Source organism: Chelonoidis abingdonii, chromosome 1 (genome assembly GCF_003597395.2).
Source record: "Chelonoidis abingdonii isolate Lonesome George chromosome 1, CheloAbing_2.0, whole genome shotgun sequence".
In the NCBI taxonomy this organism is placed as follows: Eukaryota; Metazoa; Chordata; order Testudines; family Testudinidae; genus Chelonoidis; species Chelonoidis abingdonii.
This window is the reverse complement of record NC_133769.1, coordinates 111,134,226-111,157,122: the sequence shown is the minus strand read 5'-3', so window position 1 is coordinate 111,157,122 and position 22,897 is coordinate 111,134,226. Positions and strand designations below refer to the sequence as shown.

Below are 22,897 nucleotides of genomic sequence, written 5' to 3'. Positions count from 1 at the left end.
CCGATTTGGGCGTACTCTCTGGCTGCAGCGTGGGCATTGCCAAAGCAGCAGGACTCTTAGTCTTTTTCGGCCTCTTTCAGCCTTGGGGAGAGGGAGCGACGTGGAGTTGACTTCAGTGCCAGTGGCGGCCGGTGCCAGGAGTCTTTAGGCGCACCGGTGCGATCAGGTGCCATGGGAGTGCCTCTGCTCACTGACTGACTGGCGCTCAGTGCTGAAGATGGTGGTGTCAAGGCCGCTTCCATGAGGAGCTGTTTTAGTTTGATGTCCCGCTCCTTTTTAGTTCGCGGTTTGAAAGCCTTGCAAATTGAGCACTTAGCAGTTAAGTGCGATTCCTCGAGGCACTTCAAACAGGAGTCGTGTGGGTCTCCTGTTGGCATCGGCCTGTGACAGGCCAAGCACGGTTTGAAACCCGGTGAGCCAGGCATGAGCTCCGGCACCAGGTGCGGGGAAGGGGCTACTCCCCGAACCCCGCTAACTAGTAACAACTAACTATACTAATAATTTAAGAACTTACAACTAATTCTATATATACCTACAAGAACAACAACTATTTATATGAGAACAACTAGAAAAACTACGAGTAGCTAGGGAAGGTGGAGGTCAGCTAAGCTTAACTCCACTGATCCAACGACCGACACGGGCGGTAAGAAGGAACTGAAGGGTGGCCGGGTCGGCTGGGTTATATATCCGGTGCCATAGCGGCGCCACTCCAGGGGGCGCCCAGCCGACCCGCCAAGTGTTGCTAGGGTAAAGAAGTTTTCCGATGAACGTGCACACGGCGCGCGCACACCTAACTGGAATGGATATGAGCAATCACTCGAAGAAGAAGAAGAAGAAGAAAGCTTCTACATTGGCTCACAAATAGGCTACATCTACACTAGGAAGTAGGGGCGTGATTCTCCTCCTCATGTATATATGCTCCCACAAGCACCCAGTGAGCTAGCAGTGTAACCACGGTAGCACGGGGAGCAGCAGCAGAGACACGGTTGAGCTACGCCAAACACATATCCACCGATTTCAGAGAGGTTTGTACTTGGCATGGCTTGGCTATGTCTCCACTGCAGCTGCCTGTGTTAATGCTGCTACAATGCTGCTTATACTTATGCTAACTCAATGAGAGCTAGCAAGAGTATGTGTGTATGAGCAGAAGAATCACAACCACATCTAATACTCTGCACCTATATATCTTAGATATTTATATGGTCCTTGTGCATAAAGAATCTGAGCACTGCACAATCTGTAATTTAGAGATCCTCATCACACCCCTGTACTATCCCCATGTTACAGATAGGGAACTGAGGCACAGAGGGACTAAATGATTTGCCCGAGGTCACACAGGAAGTCTGTGGCAGAGCAGGAAATTGAACCCAAGTCTCCCAACTCCGAGGGTAGCATCCTAACCACTGAACCATCCTTTCTTTCACGTACAGATATCAAAATACTTTACAAAGGAATTGGGAGAGGAACACACAACTTGCCTATAGTCACAAAGGGAGGCAATGGCAGACATGAAATAGAAAATGGATCTCCTGATGCCTTGTCACATACCATGGGCATAGCTGGGCGAGACAGAGGATACTGCCCCCCCAACTGCAAGTCTCGGACAAGCATGAGGTCTGCCCCCCGCCACACACACGTGGCCCTGCTGGCCTGACTGGAACTGCTCCCTCCCACCCCCAAATACAGAAGTCAAACTATGCCTACATCACATACCCTTGCCACTGGATCATCAGTTTTTGGATATCAGCAACAGTCAGAATGGTGATACAGCAGAGGAAAAGACCAGTAAAATTGACTATTGTTCAGTTGTAAAAGCTGCTTAAGGGTGAAGGAAGCTTTTTTTAGGCATAGTATCATGTCCATATTTTATTCATAACAAGAATGTAATCCACAAATATTATAACAGATAGCACCTTACCCACTAGATATTCTTAACCAGGGTGGCAAGGGAAATTTTGCAATATATTTTATCATGTTGAAAAGTCTCTTAATTATTAATGTTCCCTTCAAGCAGATACTGTACTGAGGTCTCCCTTGCAGGGGCTTTTTTGTCCAACTCTGTCCTTTCTGAGTCAATGGAGACAATCATCGAGTTTGACATGAAATGCACAGAAAACCTACCGTTCCATCCCCACCGCAGGCCAGGATTCGCAGATTTGGCACTTTTCTGTACAGTTCGAGTCTGTCAAGGAAAATGAAGGGGGAAAGGGAGAGTCATAAGGAAGAACATAGGATGGAAGTGAGCAATTAGAAATACAAGTGACTGCAATAAGGGATGCTTCACTCATAGACAAACAAAACAATGGAGGCAGTTGTACACACCAATGAAAAAATATTACAGAGTGCCAGTTTTATCACTAAATACACTTACTTCACTGCGAAGTGTTCAGTATCAGACATAAGAGGTGGCATGGAAAGAAAAACTGCCCCTACAACAAAAATGCTCCATTTTTGGAACTATTACCAGCAACTGCTCAAGGAAAGTTTACACCTGGAACAGTAAAGATGCTGTAGTTCGGTGGCTTTCAACCTATTTTCATTTGTGAACCCCTAAAAAATTTCAAATGCAGGTGCGGACCCCATTGGAAATCTTAGACTTAGTCTGCAGACTTGAAAACCACAAGTTGAAAACCGCTGCTGTAGATGAATAATGAAGTGCCCCTGCAATGTGGTGTGGATGAAGCTTGAACTGTGTCTGCTTCAAATAGTTTTGGTTCAACTCGGGCTGATAGTAACTCACTTTCACCAAAAAATTCACTCCAGTATCTGACACTAGTAACACAGATCTGGGCACACCGTAGAAGGGACTGCAGGAGATTATTAGTTCTCCTGGAGCACCCTCTAGTGGTACTAAAAAGGCCACCGAGCAAAGGAGTTCTATGAAAACTTTTCCATAAGGTAGAACTTCACCCCTTAACAGCTTCATGCTTCATAATTCATTTCTCATAGATTTCACGTTTGTTCCATGTGCTTTGAAACGAAACCGCTTATTTTTCTTAAAGTAATAATGTCTTTTGACTGGTATGACCATAGTAAATAGTATACTACCAAGGGTTAAGCGATATATTTAGGCCTCTTTTCTGAACTGATAGCTCAATTCAGCAGTAATTCTCCATACAGAGTCATGGAACTTGGTTTTGTGCTAAGAAAATTAAATCCTATTGCTGCAGGCATGACTATGAAAAACGAAAAGCCGACCAGGAAGCAAGCCTGGGCTCTTCCTTCCATGGCTCAGCAGGCCTTATTCAATAGGATTATTTTTGGTTTTTAAATCTTCATTCAAGCTGAAAGGAGACTCTCTCGCTTCAGCTCAGAAGCTGGGAAACTCCTGATTTTCTCCTTGTATAAAGCAAACAAACTTGAAATTAAAAAATCAGACTGTAGACTGAAAATGCAAACACTCACTTTCAGGTCTACTGAGAGTCCTGGCGAAAGTAGGAGTATGGCTAAAGTAGGATAACCCTTGCATTTGGGGCATTTCTCCTGCCAGCTCCCCTGACTCTCACTATATTTCCTCTAGACTGTTAATCTCGCTTTTGCCTCTGAAACAGATGACTATATTGTGGAGGCACACACTGATCAGATGGGTGTTTTTCTGCTGTGTTTAACACAAATGCCCTCCTACTCAGCCTATTGGTGGGTTCCAGTCACAGAAGGGAGCACCAATTATTAAATTGACAGGGAGAGCAGTCTGCTAGAAATCTGAAGGCATGCAGCAAATTTCATATACCCAGCAGGATTGGAGGGAGCTGAGGAAATGGAGAACAATTACAGATTTGGTGGCAACAAGATAGAAAAGAAGAAAGTAAAACTCGGAAAATCCGAATTTCCTCCCAGTGTTGTACAACCTCCTCGACTTGTGAGTGAAACCTGACAACTATGAATTTAGAAGGGCTTCAGCCATCACCATGAGGTTGTCTAAACTACATAAATTTACCTTAATAAGTATTTGCTCCCCAAACAATTGTAACACACCTCACATACATACGCAAAAGTGCTCCAAACAGAGTTGCCACCCATCTGGATTTTACCCAGAGAGTCCAGTTTTTGGTTTTCTGTGTCTGAGTGCCATTTAGGGTTGCCTGGTGCCTGGTTTTTAACCAAAAGTCCAGTTACTGCAGGGCTAGAGGAGGTGCAGGGTCACTAATCTGTGGCAGCCCTGCTCAGCCAGGGCCACTTCCTACCTGCAGGGCACCTCCTACCTTGAGACAATCCAGCGAACAACGGGGAAAGGGGAGAGGAGCTAGTGATGGGGCTGGGTCTTTGGAGGGAAAGAGGCGGAGCAGGGGTGGGGCCTCAGAGGTTCAGTTACCAGCAATTAGGAAGATGGCAACCCTAGCTCCAAAGAGTTTATAGTGGGGCTAAATACCACATAGCTTATACTTCATCAGGAATACTGACTGAGCTGAACTATTTTAGTATTAATTGTTTTAAGAACAATGTAGATATAGACAAGCTGAAACTAGTCCTCACATTACATCCCACAGTGCACTGATAGCCTTTCAAAGTCTCTCAGAATGCAGTGTTGTTGGGAGCTGTGCCAGCAACTTTGGGATACGTAATCAGAGAGCTTTGCAACTGAAATGGTTTAGGATAGTGCTAGTGTGGGTGTGGTGCTACCCTGCAAGGTCTCAAAGCACAGTTTAGCAGGGCCAGTCAGGATGCATTAAACCATTTGTGCTTAAACCTGTGTGATGCAAGTTCCATTAGTTCCATTGCCAATGTTTCATTTCTGTAGCGCAGATAAGGCCAACAACAGTTCAGCGTGTTTCTTCACCATCGGATGTTCAATCTGAGATACCAATAATTTAGTCAAACAGCAATGGTGATAAAGAATTGCTGTGCTGAAATGATACTGAGATGGCAGAAGACTACGGTGAAATGCAATCCTGATGAAAGACCACACAACTGAATAATGTGGATCCAGGTATGAGGGACCCTGGAGTATAAATCGAGGGGCTGGTTCTCATTTATACTCAAGCCCTTTTACAGTGCTCCGACCTACTGAACTTACACTCACTTAAGGCCTCATTACATTGCCAGAGTGGTATGAAGGAGTCCTGGTGCACATGAGAATCAGGCCCTGAAGTTTTGGATGTATGGACAACAAAAACTTTCTGACCCCTCTCACATGGGTAAGTATTTTAGTTTACTTTGTGGGATTTGTATCTGTTTTATGTTCTGCATGATCTTAAGGAATGGTTTACAAATAAATAATTAATCAAATTAAATGCCTCTTTTCAGGCAGGGCTGCCAAGAGTGGGTTCGGGCCCCAGTGGAAAAAAATTTTCGGGCCCCTCAGCAAGGATGGACCAGCTAAACAGGGCCAACGAAGCCAGAGAAGCCGGGCCCCGGGCTCCCTTTCAGACCGCCGGGCCCCAGTAATTTGTACCGGCTTCCCTCCCCTCTCGTCAGCCCTGTTTTCAGGTAACAGAGAGACAGACAATCATTTCTAGCCTCCCTCCCCAATGAAAGGGAAGAACTGAACTCCCTTGTCAGTCAGCCCCTATAAAAGGGAAGGGCTACTTACCTGCCTAGGGGAACACTATGAGATAAGCTTTGCCAGCACTGTGCCTGTGGCTCAGGGAAATGAATTACTACTTGGGCAGAGATAGTTACACACAGTTGCCACATCTGGAGAGTCACACCTGATCCACTGTCATGGATAACCATTAGAAAAAGGTCAGCCAGCATGTGGCTGCTGACTTGGGTACCCAGCAGAGATTTAGGCATGGTGCTTTGTTCAATTAGGCTGCTCCTGTGACTATGGAAGTCTGACCACCCATCCTATGTAATAAGGAAGGTCCTTGATTGGGTAGGGTGCTGAATGCATATACTAAGAAACTGTTAAAAAGCTTTTGACCAGATAAAAAATGTTTTAGAGCAGTAATCAGACAACGTATCAAACAGTGTGATACAATGTACGATTTTGTATCATAACTAAAATGTGGTATCCCTTAATGGAAATTTTTGTCCTGTATTTTTCATATATCTTTGTCCTGTACTGCCTGAAAAATAGCAGGTCACTCCATTCTTCAGCTACCTCTTTGCCATAGGAAGTGCCATCTCTTACTAGATCATTTCCAGACTTTGTGTTTTATTTCATTATTTGGCAGGGCTCTTTAAGAAAATACAAATCACCTTACAACAGGGACACCCACAATTTGCCCAACTGAGGTGGCCACTTGCCAGGACACAAAAGTTCACACCTAAATATCATACAATGCAACAGATAACACACTCCCACTTTTATTAGAATGGTGCAATTCACAGAGGTTACAGGCTTCAGAATACAATGCTACCTCTTGATTAAAGTGAACTCTGCTTCACTGCATGTAGGTTACTCATCATCAAGATGAAGCATTGCAAGCTGGGCCATGGAGTCTCCACACATCTATATAAAAGGGGCAATGGCAAAAGAAACTTAAATTAGCACAGAGTTAAGGATGCTTGGTGGTATATTGTCCCATTTCAGAATACTGAGTTGAGTAAATGCAAACTTCTGAAAACCAGGAAATGTACAATTAAGGTTGTCCATTTAACCTTAACTCTGCCCTCTTTCAGCCTTGCCCCAAGATGCACTGTTAACATGCAAACCTTTACTCTGCCACCACACAGTTGATGAAATGCACAAGCTTGTCACTTCCCAACTCCTGTAGTTCCCCTTCCCACATCGCTAGCAGTGAATGCAGCTCCCTGAAGTGTTCATTCTTTGGTATTCAGAATTTCTATTACTCTTGCTTCCCCCCCTCCTATAACTCAACTGAGGTGCCTAGCATGAAGGAAAACTATGTTACAGTGAAATGATGACCCTGGTTGGTTTCAGAATAGTTGGAAGGTGGAATTTGTGGCACGACCAGCGATAGAAATCACAGGCAGGGTTTCTGTTCCAAACGATTGATTGTTTTATGTTTGAGAGAAAGATCCTCTGACCTTGTCCAACAGATGTACCTCATCTCCCAGAAACAGTGAAGTGCCAGAGCTTGTGATGTTTCTATGCCATATAACGCACATTTTGCAGTGGACCATGAACCCTTCAATTTCCCAGTTAATATTCTTCCAACCTTATTAATAGATTTTGAATTGCTGCTGTAGCAATTAGACACTGAGCCAAATCAGAGAAAACTATCACAGTTCCTGGACACACATCTCTGATGAAGTCCAAATCTGCTCTTATATATTGTATGAGGTGAACACCAGGAATAAGGCTCAGATCATTTCAGCCCAAGTGAATCACTACAATGTATAGTTGATCAAACCTCTTAAATCACCAGTTAGCCATTGCAGAGTGGACAAAATACAGGGCCCCAAAATGACACCAATGGAGACTACCTCTCTCCACCCAAATGAGCCTACAGTTAGCAATCCCCATGTCACTCATGGTGTACTCCTTGCGCTCCTGAAAACTTCGGAAACCTCATGATCCAAGAATTACCCAGAATCCACGTTAGCAACCCGGGCAGTGCACATATTTCTTTCCCCTCAGCAGTCAAGGTACCTGCATTGTCAGGTGTATGAAAATCTATAGAGGTCTATGAAATCGTGACTGGTGTGGAGTAAATGAATAAGGAAATGTTATTTGCTCCTTCACTTAACACAAGAACTAGGGATTACCCAATGAAATTAATAGGCAGCAGGTTTAAAACAACCAAAAGAAAATATTTCTTCACACAACACACAGTCAGTCTGTGGAAACCCATTGCCAAGGGTTGTTGTAAAGTTAAAAACTATAAGAGATTTCTAAAAAGACCTAGATAAGTTCATGGAAGATAGATCCATCAATGGCTATTAGCCAGGGTGGTCAGGGATGCAACCCCATGCTCTGAATGTCCCTAGCCCCAGTTTGCCAGAAGCTGGAAATGAGCGACCGAACAGATCACTTGATGATTACCTGCTCTGTTCATTCCCTCCGAAGCAGCTGGCATTGGCCACTGTTCAAAGACAGGATACTGGGCCACCCAGACCATTGGTCTGACCCAGGATGCCCATTCTTATGTTCAGTTCCAAACCTCCACCCTGTGTGTCTTTAGAAACACTACATTAATCTGCCCCAAGATCAGGAAGTAACCACTTGCTTCCCTTCCCCAGCTAGAGGCCAGTAAAATACAGATTTTCTGAAATAAGCAATCCAAGGCTTGCCTATCACCCTTCATCATTTCCCAACCTCTCTGCAGCCAGAACCCCTCATCCTGTCCGTGATTCCCACTCCTCATCCTCCTCCACACATACACGCCCAAAGTCCCCTGTCTCCAGCTCCTCCCCAACTGATAAAACAAAAAAATGGGTTAGATTGGCTGCTGACTATTCTGCTTTGTTCATATTGAACCTCCACATAAAATAAAAACATGTTATCTTAGAACAGAGACAACTTGTAGCAAACAACTTGAGTTATTAAATCTGTATTGCACAGGTGTACCAAGAATGTTAGTGGTAGGTGCTCATCAGAGGGAATGGCATCAGCACTTTCCCTCAGACTACCTGGGCAGACATTAAGTGGCTGCATAGAAACTCTCTCATGATCTTCTACTTTATTGGAGCGTGTCAAAATTCTGACAGGGTTACTGGTCTAGTGAGTGGGGCAGGTGAGGGGGAAGCTGTAGACATAATATATCATAATTTTAGTAAGGCTTTTGACAGTCACACATGACATTCTCATAAGCAAACTAGGGAAAAGTGATCTAGATGTAAGGTCTATAAAGTGGGTGCACAATTGGCTAAAAGACCATATTCAAATAATAGTTAGCTGTCAAACTGCAGTCCCACAGGGGTCTGTCCTGGGTTTGGTACTATTAAATATCTTCATTAATGACTTGGACAATGGAGTGGAGAGTATGGTTATAAAATTTGCAGATGACACTACGCTGGGTGCCGTCCCCCGCCGCTATAGGCTGGGGATCGACTGATTAAGCAGCAGTTCTGCAGAAAAGGACCTGGGAAATACAGTGGATGAAAAGCTGGATATGAGTCAGCAGTGTGCCCTTGTTTCCAAGAAGGCCAATGGCATATTGAGCTGTATTAGTAGGAGTATTGCCAGCAGATTGAGGGAAGTGATTATTCCCCTCTATTCGGCACTGGTGAGGCCACACCTGGAGTACTACTTCCAGTTTTGGTCCCCCACTATAGAAGGGATGTGGACAAATTGGAGAGAGTGAAATGAAAATGATTAGGATGCTGGGGCACATGACTTTCAAGGAGAGGCTGAGGGAACTGGGATTATTTAGTATACAGAAGAGAAGAGCGAGGGGAGATTTGATAGCTGCCTTCAGCTACCTGAAGGGGGTTCTAAAGAGGATGGAGCTTGGCTCTTCTCAGTGGTGGCAGATGACAGAACAATAAGCAATGGTCTCAGGTTGGATATCAGGAAACACTATTTCACTAGGAGAGTGGTGAAGCACTGGAATGGGTTACCTAGGGAGGTGGTAGAATCTCCATCTTTAGAGGTTTTTAAGGCCCTGCTTGACAAAGTCCTGGCTGGGATGATTTAGTGGGTGTTGGTCCTGCCTGGAGCAGGGGATTGGACTGGATGACCTCCTGAGGTCTCTTCCAACCCTAGAATTCTATGATGCTATTAAAGCACTTTGGGGGACAGGATTAGAATTCAAAACAACCTTCACAAATTGGAGAAATCATCTGAAATCAAGAAGATGAAATTCAAGGAAGATAAGTGCAAAATACTATATTTAGGAAGGAAAAATCAAATGCGCAACTACAAAATTGGGAATAACTGGTTAGACAGTAGTACTGCTAAAAAGGAACTGGGAGTTATAATGGATCACAAATTGAATATGTGTTAACAATTTGATGCAGTTGCAAACAAGGCTTACTATAATTCTGGGATGTATTAACAGGAATGTCATATGTAAGACATAGGAGCTATTTGTACTGCTCTAGTTGATAAGGCCTCAGCTGGAGTAGTGTGTGCAATTCTGGGCACCTTAGGAAAGATACGGACAAACTGGAGAGTGTCCAGAAGACAGCAACAAAAATAAAAGGTGTAGAAAACTTGACCTATAAATAAAGGTTAAAAAAAAATGGGCATGATGAGTCTTCAGAAAAGACTGAGATAGACTTGATAAAAGTCTTCAAATATGTTAAGTGCTGCTACAAAGAGGATGGTGATCAGCTCTTCTCCCCTTGAGTGCAGGGGACTGGACTAGATGACTTATTGAGGTCTCTTCCAGTCCAACACTTCTGTGATTCTATGTCCATTAAAGTAAGGACAGGAAGTAATCAGTTTAATCAGCAGCCAGGGAGATTTACATTAGCTATTTGGGGAAACTTTCCAAGTAAAACGATAGTTAAGCACTGGAATAGGCTTCCAATGGAGATTGTGAAATTTCCTGCTATTTCCTGCAATATCTTGACAAACATTATTCAATTAATTTAAACTTTATTGAATTAACTTTAAATATTTTAAGAGTTCACTGTATTAAAAATGCAAATGTTTATGTGTTATTGGGGGCTTCTATGTAACTCGTCCAGGAGACATGACTAATAAAAACTTTGAGAAATGTTATACACTTCCAAAGACTTTTTAAAACAATGTACTGAGACAAGAATTAACTGTTAGTTGAGGAGGTTTTCTACAAAATACTTGGGAGAAGAGCAATACAAATGCCCATCTTCAGACCTAATCTTTTGAAGCTTGCCCTCAAGAAAGGGACCTTTGTTTATGAATTACCTATTCCCAGAATCAAAAGGCTCAAACAGCATAAAGGAGTAACTCCCAGACTCACAGCTGTTACCAACTTGCGACCACAGAGGGGTCTGAAGGATTGTTCGTCAGCCAGAGCCCTTGTTGCAGCTTGCATGATTCCTTGTAAGCTTATTACCAGGTGTGTAAGTTCTTTCATTGTTTTTAATATGTTTTCTCTGTAATCCTCTTCCCTTAAGAATAAATACACTGGCTTAGAAAGTGCTGTGTGGTAAGAATTATGGGCAGTTATGTTGTTTGTAGTCTCTGAGGAAGGAAGGCAAAGCAAACCTGCTGAGGCAATCTGCCTTGCTAAGTAACAACACAGTGTAGCAGGGAACTGTGCAGCCTGGAAAAACCCCTACTGGCAGGGAGATGTGGGTCTCCACCCAAGATAGGTGATGGCTGGAGAACTGAGAGTTTGAGAATAGGTGCCTTTGCTGGACCATAAATGGTGAATCCAGATGTAATTGCTCTGACCTGCAATACCCATCATTGAAGGTCGTTAAGAACAGGTTAGACAAATATTTGTCAGGTATGGTCTAGGTACACTTGGTCCTGCCACAGCACAGAGGGCTGGACTAAATGACTTGTTAAGGTCCCCTCCAGCTCTGTATCTCTGTGATTCTGTGTGCACAGTTATCCTTCCAGGCTGCACATCTCCGTAAGCAAAGAAGTGAACACTGGTGGCGCCACTGTCATGGGATGCCTGGCTGGGGCTGATCCAGCTGGCCCAGGGCTAGGGTTGGCCAGCTGGCATCGTTGGAGCTTTGGTCAGTCAACCAACTGGGACTTGGGCTGGCCTGGGACTGGGAGTGACCCAGGGTTCCTCTGGCGGTGGGGGGCAGCTCACGGTTCTAGCTGGCCAGGGGGTTCTCCAGCTGTGGGAAGAGGTGGCAGGGGGGACTCTGGGCTCCTGCCACAGGAGACGAGGCCTCATCTAGCAGGAATGGGGCTGTGGGGCTAGCCTTCCCGAAGAGGAGAGTCCACCCGCAGCCCCTGGAAGTGAACATGCTCTTAAACACTATTCACAATTTTGTTCCCCAAAAAACGTAGTGGGCACCATGCAATACCCAATATAAAAATTGACTGATTGAGACTATATTGACCCACATCACTGCAATAGTTTTATCTCTAGCTCTGCATAAAGACTGAAAACACCTAGAAACTTTTTGGAAAATAGTTATTTTTTTCTGGGTTTATATTTCTGTAATTCCTTGCTCAAATGACCGCCCTAATCCAGGCATTAACCCTACTCTGCACTCCCACAAGGCACAGCAAATTCCAAGAAAATCCACACAAGCACCCGGATTTTAGAGCATTTGGAAAAGAAATCTTTTAAGGAGGAAGGCTAGAGGGGGAATGAAGGTGAAAGGTTTCCCCTGCACATCCAGCTGCATCACAGGAAACTCTGGACTCTGGAGATGAACACAGCCTGAAACAGTAGCTCTGAGGTATGTGAACTGTTCCATTCATCTCAGTAGGTGTTCTCATCTCCCTCAGGAGAGCTTCAGAGCCTGGGATACGCACAAAGTAGGTGTGTTCTCAACTTCCTATCCAAAGGGGCAGGACTTCCCCAGATCCTGCTTCACATGGGAGGCATGGAGGGGGGCTGCAGACCCTCCCAAATGGGCACACTTCCCCCTGAACACAACTCTCATGAGGGGGAAGTAAAGGGGGGCCAACCCCTGTTGATGGGCCCTGAGCCCCCAGATCCTGGCTCACACATGGGGGCAGCAAGAGGATCTTGGACACTACCAGTGGGGAAAGGTGCCCCATATCTCAGCTCATATGAGGGAGGCAACAAGGGGCCAAGACCCTCATTAGAGTGTAAGAGCCCCCTAGATCTGGACACACATCTGGGAGGGGAAATTGTGGGGTTGGCAGATGCCCCTGCTCCTATTCTACCCTAGTTCTCCTGCTACTCACCCTCACATCCCCCTTCCCAGTGTCCCTCCACCCCGAACTCTTCCCTCACCTGAGCCCCCTCTTCTCCCATCCATCCCTATTTCTGCCCCGCCCCATACCCTGCTCACTGATGTCTAATACCTTTCCCCTCCCATCAAGCATTCACATGTCTAATTTTTTTTTATTTTGATTACATTCCCTCCAAAATAAAATTGCCACTCATGACTCACAAATTGAAGCAACTTCCAGCCACTCAGTCTCAAATTCCTTTTGTTTTAGATGGGGGCTTGTGATTAATTTATCCTTCCTTATGATATTTGAAGGATCAGTTCACAGCCATCAATTTCAATGAGGTCTGTGCATCCAGTCATTAGTACCTTTCAGTTTAACAGAACAAGACAGCAGAAGGAAACTGTTTTCACAGGGCCTGTAACTTGGGAACCCATTGGTCAAATAATCCCAAATTTGGGGCATTAATGCTACCCCATACCTTCATTAGGCACACCAAATTTCAAAGCAAGTAACCGTCCCGATTTTAGAGCACTTACAAGAATTGAGCTTTAATGCGTATAAAATAGTGGGAATGGGAAACCTCTAACTGTTTTTTCTGTAGTGATGCATGCAAACTGTACAAAATGTACATTTTCTTAAACATCATTCTCAGTTTGGGTTCCTCAAAGATTTAGTGGGTGCTATGCACTACCTTGAGTGAGACCATTTTGACCCATATCACATTAATAGCTTGATCTCTAGCTCTGCACAAAAACAACCCACATAAAAGTTTTTGGAAAATGAAATGTGCAGTTAAGCAGGTACTTAAGTCCTTTGCTGAATAAGGATGGACACAAGCATGTGCTTAACTGCATTGCTGAATCAGGCCCTTAAACAGTGGGTTACACTTTGATAAGCCTGGCCAATCTCCCTATTACTGTCAGGAAGCCCCATCCAACCTACCCTTTGCCCACATACTTAACAAGCAAAGAAGGATGTTGGCAATGTTAAACGCTTCAGTACTTACGCATCTCTTGGCCCTTCCTGAGAAAGATCGAAAACTTGGCGTGGATTCAAATACCACATGAACATCTGGAGAACCTTAGTGCCCTGTTAGGATAGAAAACGGAAGGAAAATAAATGAGCAAATGAAATAATGACTCTTATACGTAATAATATTTATCATTAACTTAATCTTCATAGTACCTTTCATTCATTTGTGTTTTACAGAACAAAAGCAAACAAAAATGAGTATTTATTGGCAAGCCAAAGCAAAAACTATCCATCGTGACAGATGATTGCCCTAGAGAACAATCACGTCACCTACCATCCCACTCTTTCTGTATTTGTAGCCTCTTGGAGCAGGAACTGTGTTTTTATTCTGTCTTTTTATAGTGCCTGGCACAATGAGGTCATAGTCCATGACTCAAGTTCCTAGGTGTTACAGTAATATGAACAACAACAACAACAACACTTGTCCATTGAATTTAGAATGCACAAGTGTAGTGGCTTCAAATTCACAGTAGAGCTAGTTGGAAAAACTGTGGTGGAACCATTTTCCATCAGAAATCCCAGTTACAGCAAAATCAAAATGTTTTGTGAAATAGTTCCAAGTTTGTTGAAATTTTGTTTTGGAGAAAAAAATACAAAAAGAGTTCTGGAAATGTTGAAAGATCCCATTTTAACATTTCCTAAAACAAACATTTTTACTTTTCATTTAAAAATGACGTATCATTTCAACATTTTATTCTATATTATAATAGAACATAAACATTTTAAAAGGTCAGAATCAAAACTAAACAAAAAAAAGTCAGAATTTTCCTTTGCATGGAATTTTGAAATTTTTGTAATGATGTGTAAACCCACTGTTTACTTCAGCTCTACTTGCATGACCAAAGTGTTCAGCCTGCTACTTACAGCTTGATAATGGAGCAATATGCCTAAGCAACAGTGTCATGCTCTGAAACTCAGTTTTCTAGAGCACCATTTCCAACATATTTACAGTTCAGGACTATGGGCTTTACAACATAAGATACGTGACCAAGGGATGTTGAGAGATTTCTCTGATTAAACCAAACCAATGGTAGGGAAGGAGGATGACCGGTGATTACTTTGAAGAATCAGAGAGCTCCATTTCTGTGGAAAGACTGAGGTTTCCTGAAAGACTCCAAGCCATTATTCTGGTTTCCTCTCAAAGAATCAAAACCTGAGAGGAAGATCACACTGAACAATCCAAAACTCAATTCTGGTGAGAAGAAGATTCACCAGGAAGGGTCCAGTCCTCCATTCTAGGAGTCTGCATCCCAGGTCACATGCAACCCTCCCTTTCTGTGCCTCACCTGAAATCACTTCTTGCCACATAATTTAAAGGTCTTTGTAGAAACTTTGCGACTGGGATCAAGTTGATGCCTTTACCTGATTCCCTCCACTTTTTGGATTGACAAACACCAGCAGTGGTTTCATGAGCAGCGAAGAGATGGGCTTTATCACAAATGGTCGTCCTTTGTTTTCCTGCAAAATCAGAAGTGGCAGAGTACTTTAATCCTAAAATCTTTAGCAAAAAAAAAATAAATCACAAAGCATTCTCAATTCTGTTTTTAGAGGCTTTTGTGGTCATGAAAGCCGCTAGATTAACAACCCCTGTAACTTTTAGTCAGAAAACCGCTATAGCATAGACAAGATTCCCTGTGCACCCCCTCATCATGCCTCAACTATTCAGCCTAGCCTATTCTACCCTAGAGAATGAATCTATGCATGCCATCTAAAGATGGGAGGATAGGTCAACCTAGGCTGGCTGATCAATAGACATGCTAGATTTTAACTGGCAGTTTAGAGATAAAAACATCCATTCAGTCCACCTTTCAAATACTATTAATTAGAACTTACCTCATTGCTTCTCTTGCTGGCTTTTCTTTTAAAGGATGTTCTCTTCTTCCGCCGGGTTGAAGTTTTTAATGAGTTCTATGAAAAAGGAAAAAAAAGGATACATAAAAAGCAAAACAAAAAATCAAGTCAGCCCCAGAAGTAGCCTCATTTATGAAGCTCCTTCATGCATGGTCTGTTTGGAGAATGATACAGTGTCTGGCACATGCTTGAAGTTTAGATCACATGCGTCTCATGCTTTACACTTCCACATCACCATTGATGGAGAAAGCCACACACGGAGACCAGACTGGTGCTTTGGAACTGGAAGCTTTCCCACGCCGTGGGGAGAAAAAAATCAGATACTCCCAAAGACTCACATAACACCACATGTTGTACCTGCCAACCCTCCCAATAGGGGTAGGAGACGCCCGTTTTCCCTCCGGGGCTCCAGTCTCCTTCCCAATCAGGCTCGTCTCCTGGTATGGAGACCACCTGCACAAAAATGTAATAAAACATGATAAAACGAGCTATTTTTTTCATGTTTAAAAACTAAAACAAAAGCAAAACAAAACAAAAGCCCAGTTTTAGCTGTGGTGACCACTATGACTCAACATAATGCATGCCACCACTGCATATGATGCTGGCAGACAAAGTCAAACCTGACCTACCATGAAACTAGTGTAACAATCTGACAGAAAACTTCTGAATTCTTAATATTTAAGGGTTTCATTTTTCTAAAACAAAAACAAACAAAAACCTCTGCAACTCTATTGCAGAAAATAGATACTTTATAGGACCTACCAAAAAATTGCAGTTAACTAAAAATACTTGTCCTGCCGTGAGTGCAGGGGGCTGGACTAGATGACCTCTGAGGTCTCTTCCTGTCCTATGATTCCATGAAAAAAAAACTATTCCCCAGAATAGCGCAAACTTCATTCATAATGGACGACAGAAATGTGCAGAAGTGGTCAAGGTCAGCCAAATTGAGGCTTTTCTTTTTTAATTACTGCAGTTGTTGAATTAAAATAGCCATATCCCTATGAATTTTCTCCCTATTCCCATAGTGCTGAGTTTCAGCTGAGCTGGAAACACTGAGAAAATGGACTTTTCCCACAGTATTTCAGTTTAATCTATTCAAAACTAGGAAGTACAGTGGGGCAGAAAATTAAAAGAAAATTTGCAGAACTTCTAACCTCAAGAAGTGAACAAGTTCCATTCCATTTTTTCCCAAAAAAAGTTCAAGTCACTCTTATTTTATCCAAATTGATCTAGACATCCCTACTGAGAAAAGTTTCACTGGCCCAGAGAACTGTGAGTGGACACAGCAAAGCTATTCATCTTCAGACAACAGTCCCATTGCAATAAATAGTGTATTTACTGGATTGACTCCCTAGTAGCCAGCTCTGGCATTTCAAACCAACCAATTTTCCTGTTCCTTTTCACCATGCCTAAAGGGATCAGCATTCACGTCTCACTCCCCATCAATACCTGGCCCAACCAGGGAAGCTAATAATCCAATCAGTGGACCAAATTTAGTTATGAATCCTGGTCACATGCCTCCTGAGGCATGTTAAACCTATGCTAAGAAGTAGGAGACTGGCTCTATAAAAGTGCTCTAAACTTCCCCTGCTTTGGTGCATATGAAAGTGCATTAGAAAGCATCATTTGCTATAAGGTTGCATTGATAGGAGTAGGTGGATGGTGTGATGTTGCAATTTATATGACTTTATGAAAATATGCTAATGTCACTGGAATATGCTTCATGCAAAAGGTCCCTTGTAAGGTATCATTACAAAGCTTATAATCTACTGAGTGTGATCATCCTGTTTGTATAAATGTACTACTCTTGTATCTGAACCTAGAAATATGAAATATAACTCTGAGGGCCTATTGTAATTATGCAAAGTGTGGGCCATTAATGGTGGTTTGGAATCTTGATAACTCCAATTAACCAGGACAACTGACTGCAGATGGTTCTGTTTTACCTGTAAGTCTTCCTGTATATGTGTGCGCTGGCAAGTGGGTAATGAAGTCTTACAGTGACATGTGATCATGTCACCTGAACTGAAATCCATCTTTAACCTGGTGCTTTTCCACTGAGAAGGGGGTGGGGGGAACCCAGAGGGACAAAGGATTCCCGCCTTATGCAAAAAATATATAAATGGGTGGAACAGAACAAAGTGGAGCAGCCATCATAAGGAATCCCTTAGCTACCAGCTGAGCTGGAACAACGGCTGTACCAGGGTAGAGAATTGTGCCCAGATTAGGAAGTCATCCAGTGTGTGAAAGAAACGTATTGAAACATCTCTGAGGGTGAGGACTTAGCTGTATTCAGATTCTTACTATATTAGACATAGACTTGCATGTTTTATTTTATTTTGCTTGGTAATTCACTTTGTTCTGTCTGTTACTACTTGAAATCACTTAAATCCTGCTTTCTGTATTTAATAAAATCACTTTTTACTTATTGATTAACCCAGAGTATGTATTAATACCTGGGGGGGGGGCGGGGCAAACAGCTGTGCATCTCTATCAGTGTTATAGAGAGCAAACAATTTATGAGTTTACCCTGTATAAGCATTATACAGGGTAAAACGGATTTATTTGGGTTTAGACCCCATTGGGAGTTGGACATCTGAGTGTTAAAGATAAGAACACTTCTGTAAGCTGCTTTCAGTCAAGCCTACAGCTGTTAGGAGATGTGATTCAGACCTGGGTCTGGGTTTGCAGCAGGTTAGCAAGTCTGGCTCAAACCAGGCAGGCCACTGAAGTCTTAAGCTGACAGGGCAGGAAAGCAAGGGCAGAATTAGTCTTGGCACATCAGTTGGCAGCTCCCAAGGGGGTTTCTGTGATCCAACCTGTCACAGATGGATCATATTAGCCTACTAGTTTTTTCATTCTCAAACAGTGCAATCAGACAGAAGGAAGATATGAAGTTTAAAATCAGTGTAATGAAGCAAAAAACATTGCTTCATTTGTAGTAATCACTGTAGAGATTCTTAGATTCATTCTTCAGATCTTATCCCTCGAAGGATTTTTTCTTGAAACCTTGTCACAGAGCAAGAAGCAGTGTGGCCTAGTGGATAGAGCACTGGACTGGGATTCAGGAGATCTGGCCTATATTCCCAGCACTGCCACTGGCCTGCTTGGTGATCTTGGGAAAATCAGTGTTTCCTCATCTGTAAATCGGGATAATGTTATTTATCTCCTTTGTAAAGGGCTTTGAGTGCTACTGATGAAAAGCACTATATATATATAAAGAGCTAGCACTATATTAGAGGAATTGATTATACTTAATTATTTTACTGGAAGAAGCTGACAATCTGCTATTTAGTGGAAGGAACTAAACCCAGTATAGTTCTTCTGGATAAAGCCAGGACAATTAGGTAAAGTAGCATTATCCTCATTAAAAAATAAGCATGTGTAAATATATTTGTTGCCAAATCATGTTGTAACATAGCTGCTTTTTTGCCATTGTGGACACAAAAAAAACCATATTATAACTTTGATAGAAGAACATGCCTTGGTCTCTGTATCTACCAGGATTAAAATATAATAGTGTTTTGTATCTGCATACACTGGCAAGAAAAGACATAATGTGGTTTTGTCAAAACTATATTACATCACAGTGTTTAAGTATGCCTATTTTTGTGATGTTTGCTACAACTTAGCAACAGTAGCTATACAACAGTTAAGAGGCAGGGGCACTGGTTATACATGTGCAAGGTTTCATTTCAAACTGGTAAAAGAATAGCAGCCCTGGGAAACCACTGGGGTATACACGGTGAGCTGAAAAAGTTGTTGCATGTTCCATCTTGTCCATATTGAAGTCTTCGTTCTCCACAGGAAGCGTATGGGCATTTTGACAAAAACTAAATGCTATTCAGTGACATTCTATCTACAGTAAAAAATACCTGTATGTAAATCCTAGATTGTCTCTAAACGAGGAAAAATCTCCTTGGTGACAATAATTTTGTCCTTCTTCAAAGATAAGAAGCACAGATCATATTACATCATGGTCACTGGAAGTGTTCCAAGTCCACTTAGATAGATGTATGGAAGGAGTAGGACAGGGCCCTCCTTGAGTAATGTCAGGTGGTGAGCTGACAGTCTTAAGTAGATCCTTTCATCTAGAATGCTGCAGATTTAAATTTTCAGAGGTTCTGAGCCTCAGTAGCTCCAAACTACTTGAACAGGAGCGGCAGGTGCACAGCACTGATAAAAGTCTGACCCTATGATCTTCAGGCAGTTCACAAACTGAAATGAGGCACAGATAATAGTCTCACATCACTGGCTTCAGCAAAAAAGTAAGAAGAGAGAGTAGCCCAGTAGTAGACAGCTTTTGCAAGCTCCTTTTGACGGTTCCAAAGAGAAAGGAAAGAAGCAGATTCACTCACCTTGATCATAAACCCTTTCTTAGCACTGGGACTCAGTTACAATTACTGCCTCTGCTTTGTATCCAGAACCTCAGAAGGGGGGCTGGCTCTGTAACTTCATCACCCAGATCCTTCTCATCAACTGCTCCTCTCTCCAACATGCGCACGCACGCACGCGCACACACATTCCAAGTCTGTTTAACAACATTCAGGCTGCCAAATATCAAATATTAAAAAAGGACACTAGCCACTGTAGATACCTGCAGTTGCTAACTGGGACACGTAATTTATCTGAACTCCAGTAAACCAGATTCAGAGGCACTGAAAATCGTTAGAGAGGCTACAGAAGAGGCTCAGACAATGAACATCATGAAGGAGGTATTGAGAATTTGCCATCTATATAAATGGGTCATTACATACAGGGATACCACCTGTTCCAAAATTATCCAATTTGTTCTGAATTTCCTTCATCCTGCAAACAGTAGCTTGCAAGAAGCAAAAACTCCCCATTTTATTACAGGCAGCAGGTCACCTAGGCAAATTGACCTTATGCAACTACATCAGGATGTTGCATCACCAAGACACTGCCGGGAGTGAGACGGGGGCCTGTTCTTTATTCAAATAGAGTATTAGAAAGGTGGTAACCCATGGTCCGTATAATGATCATGGAAAAACAATAAAAACAGAAAGCAAAACTAGGTGAAGAGTCTCTTCATGAAGCTCTCTTGTTTGCTCAGAAACAACCACCAAAAGGAAGTAAGGGATATTACTAGAATCCATTTTAAATTAGTAGAAAATCCAGTCCAGGACTTACGTGTGACCAGTCTGAGTTGTTAATAAGTGGAGCTGAGCAAATAATTATAATAAAAATGTTACTAGACATATTTATTTCAGATCATGGAACATCTACAAACAGATTTCTGTTTCCACGTATTTATTCATTCATTAAATTTCCTCTAATTTATTTATGAGTTTTTATTTATTTTCTACATGGATTGATTGCTGTGAATGTCTGGTACTATCAGAAATCCAGACTGTGTAGATGAGTTAGAAATGGTCATGTCATTCACAAGTTAGAGCTGGTCAGAAACTAGTGATGGGGGCAGTTTCAGTGAAAAATTTTGACTTTTCACTGAAAAACTGAAAATTAAAAACTTTGTTCTAATGTCCACAATTCAAAAAGGACATTGATAAATTTGAGAAGGTTCAGAGCAGAGGCATGAGAATGATTAAAGGACTGAAAAATATGTCTTATAACTGAAGCTAGAGAAGTTCAAATTGGAAATAAGGCATAAACAGTTAACAATGAGTGTAATTAACCACTGGAATAATTTACCAAGGGTTGTGGTGATTCTCTATCACTGCCAATTTTAAAATCAAGATTGGATGATTTTCTAAAAGATATGCTCTAGTTCAAACAAAAGTTATTTCAGAGAAGTTCTCCAGTCTGTATTATACAGATCAGGCTAGATGATGCCAGTGGTCCCTTCTGGCCTTGGAATCTATGAATCTATAAATTCTTACTAGGGTTGGCTTTTCTCACCCTGATTTCAGTTTCCTTGGTGGGTTTAGGGTTTTTTTTTTAACATTTCAGGGGGCTCCTGATCACACTCTGCAACTAGCATTCAGCCCTGTGAGAGGTTTCCACCACAAGAAAGGATCTATTCTGGTGGTTCTTCCTTCAAGCAGCCTGTCAGAGGTCTCTAGACCAGTTGATTAAGATAGGATTCAGCAATATGAGGACTGGTGGCTTGGCATTTTTGTCACAGCAAATTTTGTGACATAAGTCATGGGGCTACGGAGAAGCAACACAGGAATCAAAACCACACACCGCCCCTGCGGGGAGCCTAGGTAGTTGGCAATCCCATGCACGGGTTGTATGCCATGTAGCACAGAATCAAGTCTCACTTATTGTGGAAAGGGGTCATCCTAATTAGGATACCTGGTAGGTTCTGGGGAACAAAACCCATGGGGCTGCCAAGAGAACTAACTCTCCCATCAGTTATTTCTCATGTCCCTTTTCTGGTCTATCCCGATAATTTAAGTTAAACTGGGTATTAACAATAAAAATGGCTGTGTCCTTTATATCATAGACCAGTGTTGTGCATTCACTCTGAATAGGAGTCTGGGGATAAATTACACCAAGTACATTGCATTTACTGTTCTGGATTATTGACCATCCCCCCACCCACCCACCATCCACATGCAAAGTAGCTCCATTTGCTTGGGTGACCCTATTTGCGAAGAATGCATTCAGCACCTTCTCTGGAAAGGGGCTCTGGAAACCCTTTTCCCCCTGCTGTGCTGAGCAATGTCTTATCACATCTAAGGCCTGGTCTACACTACGCGTTTAAATCGATTTAAACAGCGTTAAATCGATTTAACGCTGTACCCGTCCACACTACAATGCTCTTTATATCGATATAAAGGGCTCTTTAAATCGATTTCTGTACTCCTCCCTGACAAGAGGAGTAGCGCTAAAATCGATATAAACATATCGGATTAGGGTTAGTGTGGCCGGCCAAATCGACATTTATTTGGCCTCTTGAGCAGTATCCCCACAGTGCACCACTGACTGCTCTGGACAGCAATCTGAACTCGGATGCAGTTGGCAGGTAAACAGGAAAAGCCCCGCGAGCTTTTGAATTATATTTCCTGTTTGCCCAGCATGGAGCTCTGATCAGCACGGGTGGCAATGCAGTCCCAAATCCAAAAAGAGCTCCAGCATGGACCGTACGGGAGATACTGGATCTGATCGCTGTATGGGGAAACCAAATCTGTTCTATCAGAGCTCCGTTACAGAAGACGAAATGCCAAAGCGTGGAAAAAAATCTCCAGGCTACACAGTGCTGCGTGACAAGCGTAACGGGAAGCCAGAGACTCAATGGATGCTAATGGAGGGACGGGGTAACTTGGGGACTCCAGCTATCCCACAGTCCACAGCAGTCTCTGAAAAGTATTTGCATTCTTGGCTGAGCTCCAATGCTGTAGGTTCAAACACATTGTTGGCGTGGTTCAGGGAATAGCTCCTCAGTTTACTCCCCCCCACCACCACCACGTGAAA

General features: G+C 42.7%; 1 protein-coding gene across 2 annotated transcripts in view; it reads right to left on the bottom strand.

The window, feature by feature from the left end:
* The window catches only part of DGKI (diacylglycerol kinase iota), a 338,722-nt gene that overhangs the window by 165,138 nt on the left and 150,687 nt on the right, over positions 1-22,897 (bottom strand). For both annotated transcript variants that reach the window (XM_075069054.1, XM_032783200.2), the window contains exons 9-12: positions 15,479-15,553; positions 15,008-15,103; positions 13,620-13,702; positions 2,122-2,182 (exon numbers count right to left, since the gene is read on the bottom strand). In XM_075069054.1, the coding sequence (XP_074925155.1) occupies positions 2,122-2,182; positions 13,620-13,702; positions 15,008-15,103; positions 15,479-15,553 (315 nt within the window). The remainder of the gene's footprint in view (positions 1-2,121; positions 2,183-13,619; positions 13,703-15,007; positions 15,104-15,478; positions 15,554-22,897) is intronic.